The sequence below is a fragment of the Salmo salar genome, chromosome ssa07 (assembly GCF_905237065.1).
Source record: "Salmo salar chromosome ssa07, Ssal_v3.1, whole genome shotgun sequence".
NCBI lineage: Eukaryota > Metazoa > Chordata > Actinopteri > Salmoniformes > Salmonidae > Salmo > Salmo salar.
Window position 1 is genome coordinate 28,981,455 of NC_059448.1, and position 21,158 is coordinate 29,002,612.

The following is a 21,158-nucleotide window of genomic DNA, read 5'->3' on the forward strand; positions in this document are numbered from 1 at the left end:
CTTGACAACCGATTTTTGCTATCTCCGGGTCTAGGGAGAGAGAAGGGTTAGACGGAGCATGCACGTGAGAGCGAAAGCGAGAGAGAAACAGATAAAGAAAGGGGGTGAGAGAGGGGAGGCAAAAGGAAAGACGCTGTAAAACATGCTTGCGCGTGTGTATTAAGGATAGAGAGAAAGAAATAGAGAAAGGGAGAAAAAAGGCCTTGTGAACGTCTTCCTTGTTAGTTTGGCAGCCTGCGGAGGGAACATTGTGTTAATGATTAACATGAAGTCACAGAAATTCCATGCCTGGCCTTCCTGGCAGACTCACTTCTCTCTATCTCTCTCTCTGTATGTCTGTCGCTCCCTCTCCCCTCTGTTCGTCAACAAAGGAAAATGGCAGGACAAACAGTGGCACAGACATTTATTGCACTATAACTGTAAACTACACACACGGGCTGTGGCTTGAAACCTGGTCTGATTCCCCTCTCTAGGTGACACAGAATCGTCTCACGAGGATCTCTGTACTATCATGTTTTAGCTCCAGGACACACACGAGAGAGAGAGAGAGAGAGAGAGAGAGAGAGAGAGAGAGAGAGAGAGAGAGATAGAGAGAGATAGAGAGAGATAGAGAGAGATAGAGAGAGATAGAGAGAGATAGAGAGAGAGAGATAGAGAGAGATAGAGAGAGAGAGATAGAGAGAGAGAGATAGAGAGAAAGAGAGAGAGGTAAAAAAGTAGGTCGAGAGAGGCAAAAGGGTACTGACTGACTACAGAGGGAGAGAGAGGGGGATGGAGGGAGATAAAGACAGAGAGAAAGTGGGGTGAGTGTGTTTGTAACTTTTTTTTTCATGGATGGAAACGGAGTCCCGAAAAAAGAAAGATAAAAAATTTGTAATTATTGGAGTGATTGACCTCATTGTTTTGCTTGTCTGACGTCCATGTCTGTTTAGTCTGGACCATATGCAGTGTGGCATTGAGTGTGTGTGTGTGTGTGTGTGTGTGTGTGTGTGTGTGTGTGTGTGTATATAGGGTGAGCTCACTACAGGAAGCTCTGGGGGTGAGGGACCGGTCAGTAAAATCGGCTGTGCTCAGCTGGTGGACCTTGGACGCACACTGCCCAGACTCTGACAGCCTCTGACTAATGTGATGCAGAGAGAGAGGGAAAAGGAGAGAGAGGGAGGGAATTAGAGAAAGAGAGAGGGTACAACAGGAAGAGAGAGAAGGAGCAATTAAAGCCAAAATTGTTAAATATTCTGCAGAATATTTTCTCCGTCTCTTTCTCCTCCTCCCTCCCTCTCTCTCTCTCCCCCATCTCTCTCTCTCTCTCTCTCCCGCTCTCCTTCATCCTTCTCTCGGCATCCCCACTGAGTGATGCATAACACTGTCACACCCTCCAGACATCCAACAGAGAGAGGTGTGTGTGTGTGTGTGTGTGTGTGTGTGTGTGTGTGTGTGTGTGTGTGTGTGTGTGTGTGTGTGCGTGTGTTTGTGCATGTGTGTGTGTGGTTAGGAGCAGAGTGAGAGTGAGAACTGCTGAACAGAGAGAACGGGGGAATAGAGGAAGGAGGGAGGAGGACGACGGTGTTAGACAGACTTCTACACTTCTCAACAGAGTACAGATTCAGTACTTTACTGGTTGTGGAAATTGAGCTTACAAATCTCTTAGCTTAGACCTACAAAAATACTAATTTCCATAAAGTGTGCTATTAACATATTTCAAGCAAATGTAAAGCCATTTAATATTGGCACGATGACTTCTTTCACACAATAACCCCTTGACCAGTTTTGACTAGGTGGAATATAGCTACGAACAGAATATACTTTTTAGTAGCAGGTTAGGATAATTAATGTAGCAGGTTAGGATAATGCATGTAGCAGGTTAGGATAATTCATGTAGCAGGTTAGGATACTGCATGTAGCAGGTTAGGATAATTCATGTAGCAGGTTAGGATAATTCATGTAGCAGGTTAGGATAATTCATGTAGCAGGTTAGGATAATTCATGTAACAGGTTAGGAGAACTTACGCAGCAGGTTAGGTAAATTCATGTAGCAGGTTAGGAGAACTTGTGCAACAGTTTAGGAGAATTAACGTAGCAGGTTAGGATAATTAGGTTAGGAAAACTGTTAGGGTTAGCTGAAATGCTTTCCTAACCTGCTATGAAAAGTCACTTCCGGTCATAGCTGCACTCAATCTAGTCACAACCCTCTTCACCTGATCCTGGTCCTAGTTCCTGGTCCTAGTTCCTGAGCCCAGAGTAAGGAGACAGTAATTCAGAAGCAGTAGTGTAAAGTACTTAAGTAAAAATACTTTAAAGTACTACTTAAAACCTGTGGAGGACAGACGGAACGCCTAGCCAACATCCAATGGATCAGCATGGCACGAAATACAAAACCTCAAAAATCGAATAATTTCATTTCTCAAACATATGACTATTTTACACCATTTTAAAGATACACTTCTCCTTAATCCAACCACATTGTCTGATTTCAAAAAGGCTCTACAGCGAAAACAAAACATTAGATTATGTTAGGAGAGTACATAGACAAAAATAACCACACAGCCATTTTCCAAGCAAGGATATATATCACAAAAACCCAAAACACAGCTAAATGAAGCACTAACCTTTGACGATCTTCATCAGATGACACTCCTAGGACATCATGTTACACAATACATGTATGTTTTGTTCAATAAAGTTAATATTTATATAAAAAAACAGCATTTTACATTGGCGCGTGATGTTCAGAAAATGTATTCCCACCAAAAACTGCCGGTGAATTTACAAAAATACTCATCATAAACGTTGACAAAATACATAACAATTATTTTAAGAATTATAGATACAGTACTCCTTTATGCAACCGCTGTGTCAGATTTTAAAATAGCTTTACGGAGATAGCACATTTTTCAATATTCTGAGTACATAGCTCGCCATCACAGCAAGCTATACAGACACCCGCCAAGTTCGGGGTCACCTAAACTCAGAATTAGTATTATAAATATGCTCTTACCTTTGCTGATCTTCGTCAGAATGCACTCCTAGGACTGCTACTTCCACAAGAAATGTTGTTTTTGTTCGAAATAATCCATATTTATGTCCAAATACCTCCGTTTTGTTCGTGCGTTCAGGTCACTATCCAAAGGCATACCGCGCGAGCGCAATTCGAGACACAAAAAGTCAAAATGTTCCATTACCGTACTTAGAAGCATGTCAAACGCTGTTTAAAATCAATCTTTATGGTATTTTTTACGTAAAATTGCGATAATATTCCAACCGGACAATAGCGTATTCATTCAAGGAGAAAAAGAAGGAACAGCATGCTCGCGGGACCGCGCATATCCAATCTCTTTGTCCCCAGGCAGTCCACTCAGTGACTGAGCTACTATACTCTGCCCAGTGACAGGAGAATGCTCAAACAACAGTCTGAAGGCTTTTGACAGCCAATGGAAGCCTTAGGAAGTGCAACGTGACCCCACAGATACTGTAGTTTCGAAAGGGACTAGAAAGAAGAACTACAATTCTCAGATCCTCCACTTCCTGGTTGAATTTTTCTCAGGTTTTTGCCTGCCATATGAGTTCTGTTATACTCACAGACACCATTCAAACAGTTTTAGAAACTTCAGAGTGTTTTCTATCCAAATCTACTAATAATATGCATATTCTAGTTTCTGGGCCAGAGTAGTAACCAGTTTAATTTGGGTACGTTTTTCATCCGGCCGTGAAAATACTGCCCCCTACACCTCAACAGTCGTTTTTTAGGGTATCTGTACATTACTTTACTATTTATATTTTTGACTACTTTTACTTTTACTTCACTACATTCCATAAGAAAATATTGTACTTTTTACTCCATACATTTTCCCTGACACCCAAAGGTACTCGTTACATTTTGAATGCTTAGCAGGACAGGAAAATAGTCCAATTCACACACTTACAGTACCAACCGAACATCCCTGGTCATCCCTACTGCCTCTGATCTGGCAAACTCACTAAACACATGCTTTGTTTGTACATGATGTCTGAATGTTGGAGTGTGCCCGTGGCTTTCCGTAAATTAAACAAACAAGAAAATGATGCCATCTGGTTTGCTTAATATAAGGAATTCGAACTGATTTATACTTTCACCTATGATACTTAAATATATTTTAAACCAAATACTTTTATACTTTTACTCAAGTAGTATTTTACTGGGTGACTTTTACTTTTCTATTAAGGTATCTTTACTTTTACTCAAGTATGATAGTTGTGTACTTTTTCCACCACTACTCAGAAGTGAAATGACAACATTGAACAGTGAATCATCATGTGTTTGTATAAAATATCTAACAATGAAAGAGAAGGATTGCTGTTTTGAATTTGGTCAAGTTAGTGTGGGAGAGGTGGAAAAACTAGTTACCCATCAATAATGACAGGCCGCCAGGTATAGACAACCTTGATGGGAAACTATTGAGAATGTATCGCCACCCCATTTGCTCTCTCTTTAACCAAAGCCTAAAGGAGAGTGTGTGTCCACAGGCATGGAAGGAAGCTAAAGTAATTCCACTACCTAAAAATAGTAAAGTGTCACGCCCTGATCTGTTTCACCTGTTCCTGTGATTGTCTCCACCCCCTCCAGGTGTCGCTTATTTTCCCCAGTGTATTTATCCCTGTGTTTCCCATCTCTTTGTGCCAGTTCGTCTTGTATGTTTAGTCAAGTCAACCAGCGTGTTTTTCCCCATACGCCTTTGCTATTCTCTTTTTATAGTCCTCCTGGTTCTGACCCCTGCCTGACTCTGGACTACTTTCCCGCCTGCCTGATCATCCTGCCTGCCCTGACCTTGATTCCGCCTGCCCTTCGGTACCTTTTGGACTCTGATCTGGTTTGGACCTTTTTGCCTGTCCACGACCATTCTCTTGCCTTACCCTATTGGATTAATAAACATTGTAAGACTCCAACCATCTGCCTCCTGTGTCTGCATCTGGGTCTCGCCTTGTGCCTTGATAGTAAAGTGCCTATTGCTGGCTCTAAAAGCCACCCAATCACTTTGCTGCCTGTTCTTAGTAAAAGGTCTGTCTGCCTGCCTGTCTGTCTGTCGGATTCTGCAGCAATAAAAGTGTAACGCTAGGAAGTAGTTTAGCTGTGGCCTAATGGTTTACACACGCACACATACACTTCACGCACTCGCACATTATCCTAATGGTTTAATGACTGGGTTGTTATGAAGCCTGCTATTGCTTCACTGTGTGAGCACCGTGAGTCATGATGAGAGAGAACCTGAATCCTGTTCCACAGAGACAGACAGTGGGTGGACAGACAAACACTCATCACATAAATAATAACCATGATAACCGTCATTTACAGTTATTGTGCAAAAGTCGGAATTTCAAAACCTTAAATGTAACCAGAAGAGTGGAAGAGGGGAACAAAGAAAAGGAGAGAGAGAGAACAATTAGGGTCCATGCTTTTAACACTACATTCTGTTCCTATGGAATCAGCAGAAAGACACGATTATGAGCCTTCCCCCCAAAAACACACACACGCTGACCTCCCGCCCCTCATTCCCTGCTCCCCCAACTGTGAAATTGAACACCAACCAGAAAAGATGGAATGAGGAGGATGAGGAAGGGAAGGTGGAAAGGGAGAGCACATGGAGAAAGGGGAGAAGAGGGCTGGAATAGAATTAAGGACAAGGAGGAGAAGAGGAGGAGTTGGGGGCTAGTAGGAGGAAGAAAAATATTTTACTCAACTAAAACCTACAAGGAAATCCCATATCACAGACATCAAACATCTTCAGATCAAACCTCAGATAGGGGTTAATATTGACTGATCGGTCTAAGGCACTGCATCGCAGACTCGGGTTCGATCCCGGGCTGCGTTGCAGCCGGCCGCGACCGGGAGACCCATGAGGCGGGGCACAATTGGCCCAGCGTTGTCCGGGTTTGGCCGGCTGGGATGTCCATGTCCCATCGCGCTCTAGCGACTCCTTGTGGCAGGCCGGGTGCATGCACGCTGACTCGTGCATACAGTCTCGTCCCATCGCTGCCCTTACGGACTCCGGAGAGGTGAAGGTTGAGCGCCTCCGACACACTGGTGCGGCTAGCTTCCCGGATTAAGCGGGCATTGTGTCAAGAAGCAGTGCGGCTTGGCAGGGTCATGTTTCGGGGGACGCACGGCTCTCGACCTTCGCCTCTCTCGAGTCCGTACGGGAGTTGCAGCGATGGGACAAGACTGTAACTACCAATTGGATATCACAAAATTGGGGAGAAAAAGGGCTAAAATAAAAAGATTGACTAGTCTGGCTAGGTTTATAAACCTTAAAATGCCTAGACTAGCAATTACATTTTAGAGGAAATAGGGCATTCTCACTGAAGAAATATAGAAATATATCTGATTCTGATTGTGCCTTAATGATAGATCAGAATGAAAAAGATGACATGGGCATCGGAGGACCTGATTCTAGATTAGCACTCCTCCTCTGAAACACTTTTTAAATACAGGCCCTGTGCAATCAAAGCGGCTGTCGGCAGTACCATTGTCATGCTATAGATAATTACACTAGGGACATTCCTTAGTTGACTGAATAGATAAAGAGAGACACATATTTATGTTGATTTATTTTCCCTTTCGTACTTTAACTGTTTGCACGTCGTTGCAACACTGCACATAGCCATAATATGACATCGGAAATGTCTCTATTCCTTTGGAGCTTTTGTGAGTGTAACGTTTACTGTTCATTTTTCTTTGTTCATTTCGCTTTTGTTTATGATCTATTTCACTTGCTTTGGCAATGTAAACATATGTTTCCCATGCCAATAAAGCCCTTTGAATTTAATTTAATTGCGAGAGAGAGAGAGAGAGAGAAAGAGAGAGAGCGAGAGAGCGAGCGAGAGAGAGAGAGAGCAATGACAGAGATAGAGAGAGTTAGAGGAGAGAGGGAGGGAGTAAAGAAAAGAATGTCCATCACGTTGCCACCAGCCACACAGGGAGTCACGCCGACCTCTCGCTGGGTGACATTATCTCAATGTTATTTAACTAACTCTCCTAGTGACGTCTGGCATAGAGACCTCACCCAGTGACGATTGAGGGAGGGATAGAGGGAGGGAAGGAAGGAAGGAGAGAGGGAAGGAGGGCAGGAAGTGGTAGGGGTGTATATGGGACTGAGAGGGGGACGAAAGGGTGTTTTTAGGAACAAAGTGGGCGGGTGTGGAAGTTAGGCAGAGAGGGTGTTTTTAGGAACAAGGTGGGAAGTGAGGGGAATGTTGTTGGGAGGAGAGAGGGGAAGCTGTGATGTAACAGATGACCTATCCAACTGTTTTCCTACGCTGTGTGTGTGTGTGTGTGTGTGTGTGTGTGTGTGTGCGCCCCCATGCTCATTCGGGACATTGTTGGCATTCTTCAGAGAGGAGCTGCATTGTGCCACCGGGACAGGAAGGAAGAGGGGACTGTGTGTTTGTGTGTGTGTGTCTGTTTGCTTGTGTGTGGTTGTCAGGTGGAAGACGGTGTGTGTGTGTGTGTGTGTGTCTTTGCTTGTGTGTGGTTGTCAGGTGGAAGACGGTGTGTGTGTGTGTGTGTGGTTGTCAGGTGGAAGACGGTGTGTGTGTGTGTGTGTGTGTGTGGTTGTCAGGTGGAAGACGGTGTGTGTGTGTGTGTGTGTGTGTGTGTGTGTGTGTGTGGTTGTCAGGTGGAAGACGGTGTGTGCCATATTTATTTCAAGAGGTTAGAGGTGTGAAATGTTGTTAAACAGAGGTTACATCCCACACCCACACACACACACACACACATTATTTACAATAGAGAAAATCACACTCCAATGTTAAGTATGACCCAATTTTATTCTGCCATAATGACCCAATTCTAATTCCATTTAGTTATAATCTGTCTCTGTAACCAAACCAACAGATTAGGATTGAGAGTCAAAGTGACGACAGTTTATTCGACTAGATAATCTCAACAGTTGTTGTAATCCCAGTATGATTGTTTGCATGTGTTCAGTTCCTACTACAATCATCCCATTCCCATGAGGAACGGGATAAATGTAAAACAAGTCAAGTCAAATAAACCCAAATCATCAAAACACAATACCATTTTATCCTAGCCTTGCCCCAGATCTGTTTGTGCTTTTGCCTTCTCCATTGTCATTGCCTAGCATGGGAACAGACTGCCACCAAGGCTATGTGTAGCCATCATACAAGCAAACATATGCCAAACACAAATCCTCTCATTATCATAGATTAGAAAGCTTGTCTCATATATCTTTGAGGCTGGTCACAGCTTGTAACCAGCCTCAACAGCCACACTTAACTCTGTGATAGAATGTCCATTAGTGTTCTGTATAATACTTGGCCATAAGTGTTCTGTATTTTGTCATGTTCTGTTTGGACCTCAGGAAGAATAGCTGCTGCGTCTTCAACAGTTAAAAATCATAAAATCACAATGCCCCCTAGTGGCCTTAGTGCCACAATGACTCTGGAGTGGTTTTCTCTTCACACAGTTCAATGCGGTCACTATTGCCCAAGAAGTCACAACCTACAGCCAAGTGTTCTTCATGCCTTAATTCACATTCCCTCACTGCACACACAGATTCAATAGTGCAACTACTGTCCCTACAAGTCACAACCCCATGAACCCACTATAGCCCATTATCACAGATCATCATTTCATTAGGCAATTTAAAGAGGAAGTTAAACTAATAATGGTTGGGGGGGGGGGGGTAACAAGTTGTAAAGGGTAACAAGTTGTAAAGGGTAACAAGTTGTGGTAGTACACCGGACGTCATTGAATTACATTGGAGCAAGAAACAAGGCTGTCTTTTTCTCTCGTACTCTCTCTCTCCATCTGTCAGAGAGTCACATTGTGTCGTCCATAACTAATCGCGTTTGCCCATGCAGTCCAGAAAGGAGTGATGAGGAATACAGGAGTGGAGAGAGAGAGAAAGAGGGAAGGAGAGAGAGAGAGCACGAGATAGAGAGACCCAGAAGAGAAACGAGAGAGAGAGAGTAATTAATGAGCGTGTGGTAGGAAGAAAGGAAGTATGCTGCCAGGCAACCAGAATATAACAAAGATATAAAAGGAAGGGGGCTGTGTGTGTGTGTGTGTGTGTGTGTGTGTGTGTGTGTGTGTGTGTGTGTGTGTGTAGGAGGGGGGGGCGCCAGGAGAGAAGGAGAAAACCCCTCTGTCAGCACACACACACACACACACACACACACACACACACACACACACACACACACACAGCCACTGCTGAAACTATAAAAGAAATAGAAAAGGAGCCAGGGGCATGTTCTCGTAAAAAACACTTCCTGTTTGTAACTAGTAGCTAACTAGAGAGAGCTAGAGAGAGGGAAAACATAGAAATAGAGGGAAGGAGACAAAGAAGGTATAAGGGAGGGTATGAATTACAAAAGAGAAAGGGAAAAAGGAGGAAAGAAGGAGGATAGACAAGAGATGGGACTTGGGGAGATAGAGAGTTGGAGATCTGATTACAAATAATCTGATTACAAAAAAAATAACTAATCGGTTATGTTACCAGCAAAAATGATGTAATTAGATTACAGATACTTTGAAAAACTAGATGATTACTTTTTAAAATGTATTTATTTCACCTTTATTTAACCAGGTAGGCTAGTTGAGAACAAGTTCTCATTTACAATTGCGACCTGGCCAAGATAAAGCAAAGCAATTTGACACATACAACAACACAGAGTTACACATGGAGTAAAACAAACATACAGTCAATAATATAGTAGAAAAATAAGTCTATATACAAAGTGAGCAAATGAGGTGAGATAAGGGGGGTAAAGGCAAAAAAGGCCATGGTGGCGAAGTAAATACAATATAGCAAGTAAAACACTGGAATAGTAGATTTGCAGTGGAAGAAAAGTAAAGTAAAGTAGAAATAGAAATAATGGGGTGCAAAGGAGCAAAATAAATAAATAAATAAATACAGTAGGGGAAGAGGTAGTTGTTTGGGCTAAATTATAGATGGGCTATGTACAAGTGCAGTGATCTGCGAGCTGCTCTGACAGCTGGTGCTTAAAGCTAGTGAGGGAGATAAGTGTTTCCAGTTTCAGAGATTTTTGTAGTTCGTTCCAGTCATTGGCAGCAGAGAACTGGAAGGAGAGATGGCCAAAGGAGGAATTGGCTTTGGGGGTGACCAGAGAGATATACCTGCTGGAGCGCGTGCTACAGGTGGGTGCTGCTATGGTGACCAGTGAGCTGAGATAAGGGGGAACTTTACCTAGCAGGGTCTTGTAGATGACCTGGAGCCAGTGGGATTGGCGACGAGTATGAAGCGAGGGCCAGCCAACGAGAGCGTACAGGTCGCAGTGGTGGGTAGTATATGGGGCTTTGGTGACAAAACGGATGGCACTGTGATAGACTGCATCCAATTTATTGAGTAGGGTATTGGAGGCTATTTTGTAAATGACATCGCCAAAGTCAAAGATCGGTAGGATGGTTAGTTTTACGAGGGTATGTTTGGCAGCATGAGTGAAAGATGCATTGTTGCGAAATAGGAAACCAATTCTAGATTTTACTTTGGATTGGAGATGTTTGATGTGAGTCTGGAAGGAGAGTTTACAGTCTAACCAGATACCTAGGTATTTGTAGTTGTCCACATATTCTAAGTCAGAACCGTCCAGAGTAGTGATGCTGGACGGGCGGGCAGGTGCAGGCAGGGATCGGTTGAAGAGCATGCATTTAGTTTTACTTGTATTTAAGAGCAGTTGGAGGCCACGGAAGGACAGTTGTATGGCATTGAAGCTCGTCTGGAGGGTAGTTAACACAGTATCCAAAGAAGGGCCAGAAGTATACAGAATGGTGTCGTCTGCATAGAGGTGGATCAGAGACTCACCAGCAGCAAGAGCGACATCGTTGATGTATACAGAGAAAAGAGTCGGCCCAAGAATTGAACCCTGTGGCACCCCCATAGAGACTGCCAGAGGCCCGGACAACAGGCCCTCCGATTTGACACACTGAACTCTATCAGAGAAGTAGTTGGTGAACCAGGCGAGGCAATCATTTGAGAAACCAAGGCTATTGAGTCTGCAGATGAGGATATGGTGATTGACAGAGTCGAAAGCCTTGGCCAGGTCAATGAATACGGCTGCACAGTATTGTTTCTTATCGATGGCGGTTAAGATATCGTTTAGGGCCTTGAGCGTGGATGAGGTGCACCTATGACCAGCTCTGAAACCAGATTGCATAGTGGAGAAGGTGCGGTGGGATTCGAAATGGTCGGTAGGATTCGAAATGGTCGGTAATCTGTTTGTTGACTTGGCTTTCGAAGACTTTAGAAAGGCAGGGTAGGATAGATATAGGTCTGTAGCAGTTTGGGTCAAGAGTGTCCCCCCCCTTTGAAGAGGGGGATGACCGCAGCTGCTTTCCAATCTTTGTTAATCTCAGACGACACGAAAGAGAGGTTGAACAGACTAGTAATAGGGGTTGCAACAATTTTGGCAGATAATTTTAGAAAAAAAAGAAACTTCTTGGACTACTTGTAATCAGATTACATGTAACTTGTTACATGTAATAATTTCCACCTTTGATATGTGCTGCTTTCTTTGTATGTTCTTTCAGTTTCTGTCTCTCACTCTCTGTCTTCAGCTCTCTCTTTATCGCTCAAACCTATGCCTAAACACACTTCCTCTACACTCCCCCTCTCTCTTTCTACCTCTCACACACACAATTTCTCCTTCCCTTCTCCCACCTTCCTTTTTATAATATCCCCAGCTCTACCTTCCTTTTCTCCCTGCCAGTCTCCCTCTCTCTATATACTGTACCTCTATACCTCTTTGACTCTCTCTAGTCTCTCTCTGCTCTTGTCCATCCTACTCTCATCCAGGGTTGGGTAAGTTACTTTCTAAATGTAATCCTTTACAGTTACTAGTTACCAGTCCAAAATTGTAATCAGTAACGTAACTTTTGGATTAGCCAAACTCAGTAACGTAATCAGATTACTATTGGATTACTATCCCCTTGAAAGGCATTAGAAGAAGACCAAAAAAATCCATCAAATGAATTTGGTGTGTCATCATAGTGGTCTCTGACTTCTGGTCAGACTCACTCAGGTTGAACAAACTTAAACGTGCACTTTTTTTCAATGCTAAATTGAATGTAATTGAGATGTGTCATGATGTATTTTTTCACACAAATGTTAAAGTGAATTTAAAAGTAGTGGTAATAAAACCGATTACAGTCCTTTTTTTTTGTAATCAGATTACATGTAACTGATTACATGTAATAATTTACTCCCCAACCCTGCTCTCATCACACAAAGCCTCTCTTTCACAGCTCTCTCTCTCTCCCTCACTTCCAGAGTCAAATGGTGCCGGGCACACACACATTCTTCTTTTAACACACTTCATTATCTGTTGATAGAAGAGAGACCTCTATCTTTCTCTCCTACCCTTCCCCTCTCTCTCTCTGTCTCATTTTCTCCTTCTCAATCTATCGGCCCCTGTCTCTCTTTCATACTCTCCCTCCCTTCCTTTCTCTCTATCACTCTGCCTCTACCACCTCTCTCTAAGCACACACACACTCCTCCCCTGTCTGCCCTCTAAAAATCAATATTACAGACACTGCTTGTTATCACCCAAATGAGATACAGCAGACAGAGCAACACGGTCTCAGAGCATTTCGTATTATTCTGTATGTAAATCTGAGATCACTCCATTTAGTATGAAATGTTATGTTTCGTATGGTATGTATTCATTTGTGGATGTCCATCACCCATTTCCTATCAGTATTCATATCAGTAAATTGCCTTCAAACAATATGTTACCAATTTGAAAAACGTACATTAAGTTACGAATTCCAATTTGTGGCTAACGTTAGCTAGGGGTGGCTAGGTGGCTAATGCTAATGTTAGCTAGCTGGCGAACATTACGGTTAGGGTTAGGAAGTAGGTTAAAGGGTTAAGGTTAGCTAATATGCTAAGTAGTTACAAAGTAGCTAAAAAGTAGTAAGTAGTCGCTAAGTAGCTAAAATGATCAACCACCCTATTTTCGTTTTTGCCTTAAGTAACATTCTGTCTTATTTAACCATACCAAACTTAACATATCATATCCATTTGAGTGTCCCGGATTTACGTTTACTATGTCAAGTCTAGTCTATGAGACCAGTATGGACAGAGACAGAACTTACAAGATGGCCACACACTTAATGTGCTTGGTTTGGCTCCTCCACGTCTCTCTTTTGTCCTGCGGGACCACCCACACACACAGATACACACAGTTATTGATCTGTCTGGAGAAACGTTGTCCTTTGTCCTGTTCTTTTAGAGAGAGGGAAAGATATATAGAGAGAGAGGTTGTGGTTAAGCACTTTACCCTCAGACTACAAGGCTCTGTTTGTGTACCTGTGGCTTTCGACATTAGCTCATCTCCAGACTCAGACCTGTTTGTGTGTATGTGTGTATGTGTGTGTGTGTGTGTGTGTTTGTGAAGCCCTATATAATGACTTGAATTTATATCACATTTTTGACAAGAGCCCTATTGTTCCTGGTTAAAAGTAGTGCACTATATAGGGAATAGGGTGCCATTTTGGGACGCACCCCTAAACTCACACAACATAAACACTTATACAAGTAGCTCTTGTAATGAAATAGTGTGTGTGTGTGTGTGTGTTTGTGTGTGGGTGTGTGTTATTGGTAATGGTATGATTCTACTGCCCCCTGTTGGCAAACGAAGTGCAGTCTAAAAAAAAGCTGGCTGAACGAATACAAGCATAGTACTTTTAAACAGGGTCAATAGGGCTCTGGTTGAAAGTAGTGTACACACAGGGAATAGAATAGAGAGATGCAGCCATAATATTGCAGCTGGTAGATGCAGTATAATGTGTACAATGTATGGACAAAGAGAGAAACAGCTACATATAATGCAGGCGATCTTAATTTAGGAATCTAGATGTGCCTATGTATCTTTGTGAGAGTATACGCGGGATGGGCGATGAAGGTAGTAGCGTCCCTGGTCTAGTTTCCCCTCTTTGGGCCGGCTGGGAGATTGTGTGCTGTAGACCCTTGGATGTAGCTGCACTTAGCGCAGGGCAAGAAGTGGAGTGAGGACGAGAGCGAAGGAGGAGGAAGAGGAGGGAAAGGAAGGTATGTCGGCTCTTTTGTGTTGCGGTGCTGAGAGGGCCATCATAGACTTTCTGTAGAGCGGCTTGAAGTGAGACATCCAGGGGGAGGCCATCGATAGCCAGAGCTGCGCCCGGGAATCCTCACCAAACGTGGGCAGAGACCGGATGACAGCGCCCCCCCATGGTGGAAGTGATGGTGGTTGGCTTGGACTTAGACAGCTTGTGGAAGTCATGGTGCTGGCATCCATCATAGAGGCCACTCCAGTCTCACTAGCCTGGCTACGGTGACCCAAGCCTGGGGAGAGGGTGTTGTTCGCTGGGGTATCTCCACTGGATCCATTGGCTCCGTACGTAGGTGGTGGATGGGAGAGAGGGGGGTAGAGGCTGAGGCCGACTTCGGGGCATCGTAGCTGGATAGTCCGTAGCTGGTCCAGGGGGTAGTGGTGGTGGTTCTGATGGCAGGTACAGACAGCTCATTGTACTTCACTGCAACACGACGCGTTACCAGTGAGAGAAGCTCAACGCAGCCCCGCTGGAAGTAACGATTGAGGAAGTAGACAAGCTAGAAGAGGGGGAGAGAGAAGGGAGAGAAGGTCTGTCCCGAAAGAGACACAATAAAGACATTGCGAAAGAAGGGGGGGGGGGTGGAGGACACTCAGTATTACGATCTCACAAAGCACAGAAGTTATTTGCTAAGGATGATCAGATCTTATGTGGCACCCAATCACCTTTATAGTACTTTAATTTTGACTGGCCTGGTCAAAAGTAGTGCAGTATATTGTGTATCGGGTGCCATTTGGGACATACTGATTAATTGGATTATTAGGGTATCGTTTTAAACATTCCATTACACTGTAGCTAAACATGAAATCAACAACCCACTGGGCACAGACGTCAATTCAACGTCTATTTCACGTTGGTGCCCGGTGGGAATCTTCTTTTCCACAAATAAAAATGTGTGCGTAGGAATTGCCTCACTTACGCTCTGAGCGCCGTACCAAGCAGGGCTTACTGGGACGCTCGCGGCGTTGTTCTCGATCACCACGTTCCCCACAATCACAGGAACCGTACATCTTACCGAATCGTACATCTTACCGAACATCTTACAGAACCGTACATCTTACCGAACCGTACATCTTACCAAACCGTACATCTTACCGAACCGTACAACTTACCGAACCGTACATCTTACCGAACCGTACATCTTACCGAACATCTTACCGTACATCTTACCGAACATCTTACCAAACCGTACATCTTACCGAAATCATACAGGCTAAGCTGTCGGTAGATACGGCGCATTCTCTTGTTGATAAACAGCGGTGGGGGAGCCATCTCCAGAATCTCCTTAATGAACATCTCGTCGATGGCAACATACCTATAATGTTATGTTATGTAAGTTTTTCTTGAAATTCATTTTTTTTTTTGCTGGCACTTGTATATACAATGAATTTTTTCTCCTTTCTCTTTATCTCTCCATCCATCCAGCCATCCATCCATCCATCCATCAATCCATCCCTCTCTCTTTTTCTCTCCCTCACCTCCCGCTCTGATTTCATCAGGCCGGTCTCCACCAGCATCCAGAGTTTGCCAGGGAAGCCAGGGACGTGGCAGGGCAGGGCGGCAGTGACACAGAGGCTCCCCGATCGGCCTGGTGGGTTGCAGTGGCCGGTTCTGTCCCTGAAAGGAATTTCTATTCATTCAATTTGTTTGACAGGGACCATGTACAACTGAAACATGGCTAAATCTTTCAAAAATATGTTATGCATTGTAGGCCTACTTTAGCCAAGGCTTGCGCCCCAAATGGCAACATATTATCGTCAAATGTACTGAACTGAGTTTGCAGAACATTAGGAACACATGCTCTTTCCATGACATAGACTGACCAGGTGAATCCAGGTGAAAGCTATGATCCCTTATTGTCACTTGTTAAATCCACTTCAATCAGTGTAGATGAAGGGGAGGAGAAAGATTAAAGAAGGATGTTTAAGCCTTGAGACCATTGACACATGGATTGTGTATGTGTGCCATTCAGAGGGTGAATGGGCAAGACAAAAGACTTATGCGCCATTGAACGGGGTATAGTAGTAGGTGCCAGGCGCACCGGTTTGAGTGTGTCAAGAACGACAACGCTGCTGGGTTTTTCAGCTCAACAGTTTCCCGTGTGTATCAAGAATGGTCCACCACCCAAAGGACATCCAGTCAACTTATCACAACTGCGGGAAGCATTGGAGTCAACATGGGCCAGCATCCCTGTGGAACGCTTTTGACACTTTGTAGAGTCCATGCCCCTGACGAATTGAGGCTGTTCTGAGGGCAAATGGGGGGGTGCAACTCAATAATAGGAAGGTGTTAACGAAATAGCTTATATATCCAGTAACCAGGCAGGTGAACAATAAAATCATTTAGCATACAGACAGCAAATAAACACAACATATTCCCACATTTCCCTGGTCCGGGGTGAGCGTGAGGATCGCGTCTTCCCGCTCTTTGAAGCAGTCCTCGTCCTCCTACTCTACAGGGGACGCGGAGGGAGACACTGGGGGAGACCGCGTCGACACCAGTCCCAGACGGGAGCTCAGGGGATGAGCGTGGGGAGAGGTTATTATACGGGTATGGGTTCGGTATATTCGCGCTGATCTCCTGCTCGTCATCTTCTAGTTGTATGTATGACGGCACGGTAGTGGGAAAAATCCGTTACTCTTTGCTCACGCAAGTTTTTGTCTGTGCGCCTTGCAGGTTGGTAAAGAATAATTGATGGATGGAATTCACATGAAAGCTGCATGCTTCATACATATTAAAAACGTCACAATGCGAACTTTTTAGTAACCAATGCCAACACACAAACACAAAACATATAGCACGAGTCACAGTGAGACGTGAGCCATACATAAAAGTAAAACCATAGACGCCAAAGAACTCCGAAGCCATTCTAACGATAAATACTAGATCAACGATTGATAAACTGAGTGTAGACTAATCAGAATTGTTTTCTTCAATTTCGAGCCTTGACTGTCGTTTGGATTGTTTGCGCGCGTGAATTCACCTTGGCTTAATGCGCATTATGATGTCACCTCGTTGCCATTGAGCTTCTATGACGTCCATAAACAAGTGCTACATTTAAAATTGATGACGACAGAAATCTTGTTTTCTGTTATTGAGAAGTACCTGTGAAGCAATATAAACTTTTCGGCTTGCTTGCCAAAATATGGCCACTAATAATTTAGCGGAACAATCGCCACAGCTAAATAGTGACAGCAGGAGTGCATCCCCGAGAGTGTTAGGCGTAGACCTAACGGTCCACAAACGGCACAACAGTACGCGGGTACGAGATGTTGAAGCTGAGACTTCCGCGATTGGCACTGACGTGGATCTTAGGTACCTTCTGGAGGAAAACGCTCGACAGATGCTCAAATATCGGAAGAGGCCTCGCCTTGACCACGAACAACTAGTGAAACTGAGCAATTCCTTCTTCAATCAAGATTTCCCTACTAGGTTGTGGAAAATAGTGGATTCGGACATGTTCAAGTCGGCCACATGGGACAAGAATGGCATTTACATGCTTCTCGACGAGGAACGGTTCACCAAGGAGGTGTTGCAGCGAACAGGATTCCGACCTACTCTCCCATGTGTCACCATGGCAGGATTCGACCAACAAATGATTCTCTATGGTTTTCAAAAGCTCTCCTCAGCTACCCCCACCTCAAAGGTATGGCCTAATTGATCAAACACATTAAGTGGCCTAAATCTATTGGCAATGCATTACCAATGTGGTTACATGTTTTTGTCACAAATGGCACTCTATTTATTCCATTTATGGTTCCTGGTCAAAAGTAGCGCACTACATAGGGGATATGGTGTCATTTGGGACACAGAGCCTACCTACACTATCATCATATAGGCTATTTACAACTCATAATCATAACTCACTGTCACAATCTCTGGGATTTTACAAATATCTCATCACTGCCTGTCTTATGTTTTCCAGTTGTCCATGTACTACCATCACAGCTTCAGACAGCACCAGGAGAAGCTACTGAAGAAGGTCAAGGTACCGGTGGTTGCAGAGGTGGAAGCGGTGGAGGAGGAGGATGATGTGGAGATCGTCATGGTCACCCCTGGTCCTCCCCGTCAGCCCGACCCTCCTGTTACTCCCATTAGCCCTCCCGTTACCAGTAAAGCTGAGACCCGGGACGGCGAGGCCGAGAAGGATGAAAAGAAGGAGAAGGAGCGGCTTTCGCTAGCTGCCAAGGACCTGGTTGCCAAGATCAGCTCGGAGGTTAACCAGAGGAAGACCGTTCTGCCAGTCACACCCTCCTCCTCCCACACCCCATCCACACCCACCCCGGCTCCAGCCTCCTCCCCAGACCCCCCCTTTACCTTGTCCTACCCCTCCCCAGCCCCCCCCTTTACCTTGTCCTACCCCACCCCAGCCCCCTCCTGCTCCTACTCCAACCCATCCACCCCTGCACAGGCCCTAACCCCCTATTACACCTACTCCACCCCGGCTCCCACCACAGCCCCAGCCTCCTCCTCCCCAAGCCCACCAACGGCCTCTGTGGCTGGGGCATCTTCGCAGACCTCCAGGCCTACCACCACCCAGGAGGGAAACAGCGGTAGTAGTCGAAGCATCACTCCCATAGCCCGTGGTTGGGTGAGGCTCAACCCCAACCCTTTCGACAGGGCACCAGGACCAGCTGGACCAGCCCCAGGTCCCCCTGAGGCCACCCCCGATGCCTGCCCCTACCACCTAGCCCACTCTTTGGTCTTCACACCCTCCATCAACCACCAGCTTTGTATAGCCAAGGCCCAGTTCGAAGAGGCAAATGAGGCCCAGGCACACCAAGCGCACCAGTCACAAGCCCAGGCCCTAAATGCCCACCTGGCACAAGCTCAAGCTCAGGCCCATCAGGCTCAAGCCCAGCAGGCCCAAGCTCAGGCCCTAAATGCCCATCAGGCCCAATCTCAACAGGTTCAAGCCCAGGCCCTGTATGCCCAGATGGCTCAGGCCCAGATGGCATGGATGCAAGCAGCGATGTATAACCCCTGGGTTCTCCAGGCCATGCAAATGCAGATGGCAGCCTATATGTCCCCCCCACCACACTACCTGCACCGGCCAGCAGGGGGGTTCTCAACCACTCACCACATAAACCCAGTCTTCCCCAGTGGGAGCAGTAGCCCTGCTGGAGCAGGGTCAGAGTCGGGCCGTTACTCCCCTGATCTGTCTTTCTCCCCATCCAATCCCCGAACCCCTCTATCCCTTGATCCATCCATCCATCCATCCATCCAGCTTAACCAAACCTTGGGTAGGCCTATGAAATACTTTTAGAGAAAACCTTTCATCTAGATGATTAATAAACGATTTTGCAGTTCGTATTTGTTTGGTTGGTGTTTTTTTGTGTGTGGGGGGGGGAGTAAAAAAGATTATTCTATTTTATTCAGAGTAAAGCCCAGTGTTGTCTCAGAGTGTTGCCTATTTTACCAGGTAGTTAGTGAGAGAAAAACCAGGCCCAGTGAGAAAGCCCCACACCTCCACCTTGTTTTTATGGTGAGAATAGAGAGATCGATTCAAACATTTTCTCCAAAAGTGGGTAAAGTACTCTACGCTGTGGAAGAAATGGAATAGCAAGTCTTGAGGCATTGGTTCAGTCCTATTAAGATGCTTTGGAAAGAAAAAAGAAAACTTAGTGTAATCAGTGTTGGTGTCATTACTCAAAAAAGTAATATATTACCTATTACTCAATACTTCTTTCAACAATAACAAATTAATTTACTTATTACTCCATAGGAAAAGTAATTTGTTACATTACTTTTGCATTACACCCCAAAATGCTGCGCGCCCTCACTCAATGTCAACCTTAAGTTATGTAGGCCTATACACCAAATAAGTAACCTAATAATGAAAGATTCTACTGTGGAAAAGGGCAGAATTTCCCCTACTACATACCCAGCTCCAAGCTTGTTCACATAGAGATCTTATTCAATTTGCAACGTCTGCTTCCAACTCACACTCTCAAACACGTAGATCCCCTGAACGCAGCTCACTTTCCAGCTCACACCCTCTCAAACACATAGATCCCCTGAACGCAGCTCACTCTCCAGATCCCAATCACCTGAATTCTGATCACCTGTTCACACACCTGTATGTCATTATCACACACTATTTAGTTGTTCTTTGCACCCCATCATTGTGAGGTATTGTTTGTTTTGTGACACACTTCTATTTGGAGCTCTGGTTTTCCTGTAATTTAATCCTCCCTTGTTTGATAGTTTTGGCCTGCCTCACTAATGACGCCTATTCCCTGCCTGTACTTTAGCCTATTGGATTTCCTGTTATCAACCTATTGCCCGATCTCCCGGATGACGTTACTAGCCTTTTCCCTGCCTGTACTGTTTCCTTTTTGGACGCCCTGTGTATGACCTTCTGCCTGCCCCTGGACCCAGCTACCTGCCTCCTCCTGTGGTCCTTTACAAATAAACACCTGCTGCTCCCTACACTTGAAACCAGCTCTCTGTCTCCCATCGTGTTCACTACACAATTACTATTCTAATTCCTGATTCTATGCTTGTTCAGCTATCCTGGGTTAAAGCCTGTCCTCCTGAACGATTAAAATCAAGCCTTGGTTGTTTGGATGAGGTAGGCCTACAGTCATCTTCAACTGCAGTGGTCAGGTCTCTGGGGTCTTTCGCTACGGGTTTTGCTTTGGCATACGAAATGTGGCGATGTCTTTAGATTATGTAGACAACTCCACGCCATATAAAGATAGACAAGGTTTTAAAAACGTACCTAAATTACACAGTGTAAAGAAGGAAGTCTGTACAGAATACTAATATTGCAAAACATGCATCCTGTTTGAAATATGGCACTAAAGTAAAACTGCAAAAAATGTGGCAAAGAATTTAACTTTATGTCCTGAATACAAAGCGTTATGTTTGGGGCAAATCCAACACAAAACATCACTGAGTACCACTCTTCATATTTTCAAGCATGGTGGTGGCTGCATCATGTTATGGGTATGCTTGTCATCGGTGACGACTAGGGAGTTTTTTTAGGAGAAGAGAGATTTTTTTTTTTTTTCCCACTTGAATTCAGGCTGTAACACAACAAAATGTAAAA

At 44.6% G+C, this 21,158-nt stretch overlaps 1 protein-coding gene and 1 long non-coding RNA gene across 2 annotated transcripts; one reads left to right on the plus strand and one right to left on the minus strand.

Moving 5' to 3' along the window:
- Positions 1 to 12,878: 12,878 nt before the first annotated feature.
- Positions 12,879 to 15,968, minus strand: LOC123743768 (uncharacterized). Its single transcript, XR_006770612.1, has 4 exons — positions 15,928 to 15,968; positions 15,583 to 15,721; positions 15,304 to 15,419; positions 12,879 to 14,636 (listed from the first exon to the last, which is right to left on the minus strand). It is a non-coding gene; the product is annotated as an uncharacterized lncRNA (long non-coding RNA).
- A 343-nt stretch (positions 15,969 to 16,311) lies between these two features.
- Positions 16,312 to 19,370, plus strand: LOC106608900 (pollen-specific leucine-rich repeat extensin-like protein 2). The gene is made up of 2 exons (XM_014207113.2): positions 16,312 to 17,750; positions 18,030 to 19,370. Exons 1-2 carry the CDS (start codon positions 17,250 to 17,252, stop codon positions 19,368 to 19,370), a joined length of 1,842 nt encoding a protein of 613 aa, XP_014062588.2. The 5' UTR covers positions 16,312 to 17,249.
- The last annotated feature ends 1,788 nt before the right edge of the window (positions 19,371 to 21,158 follow it).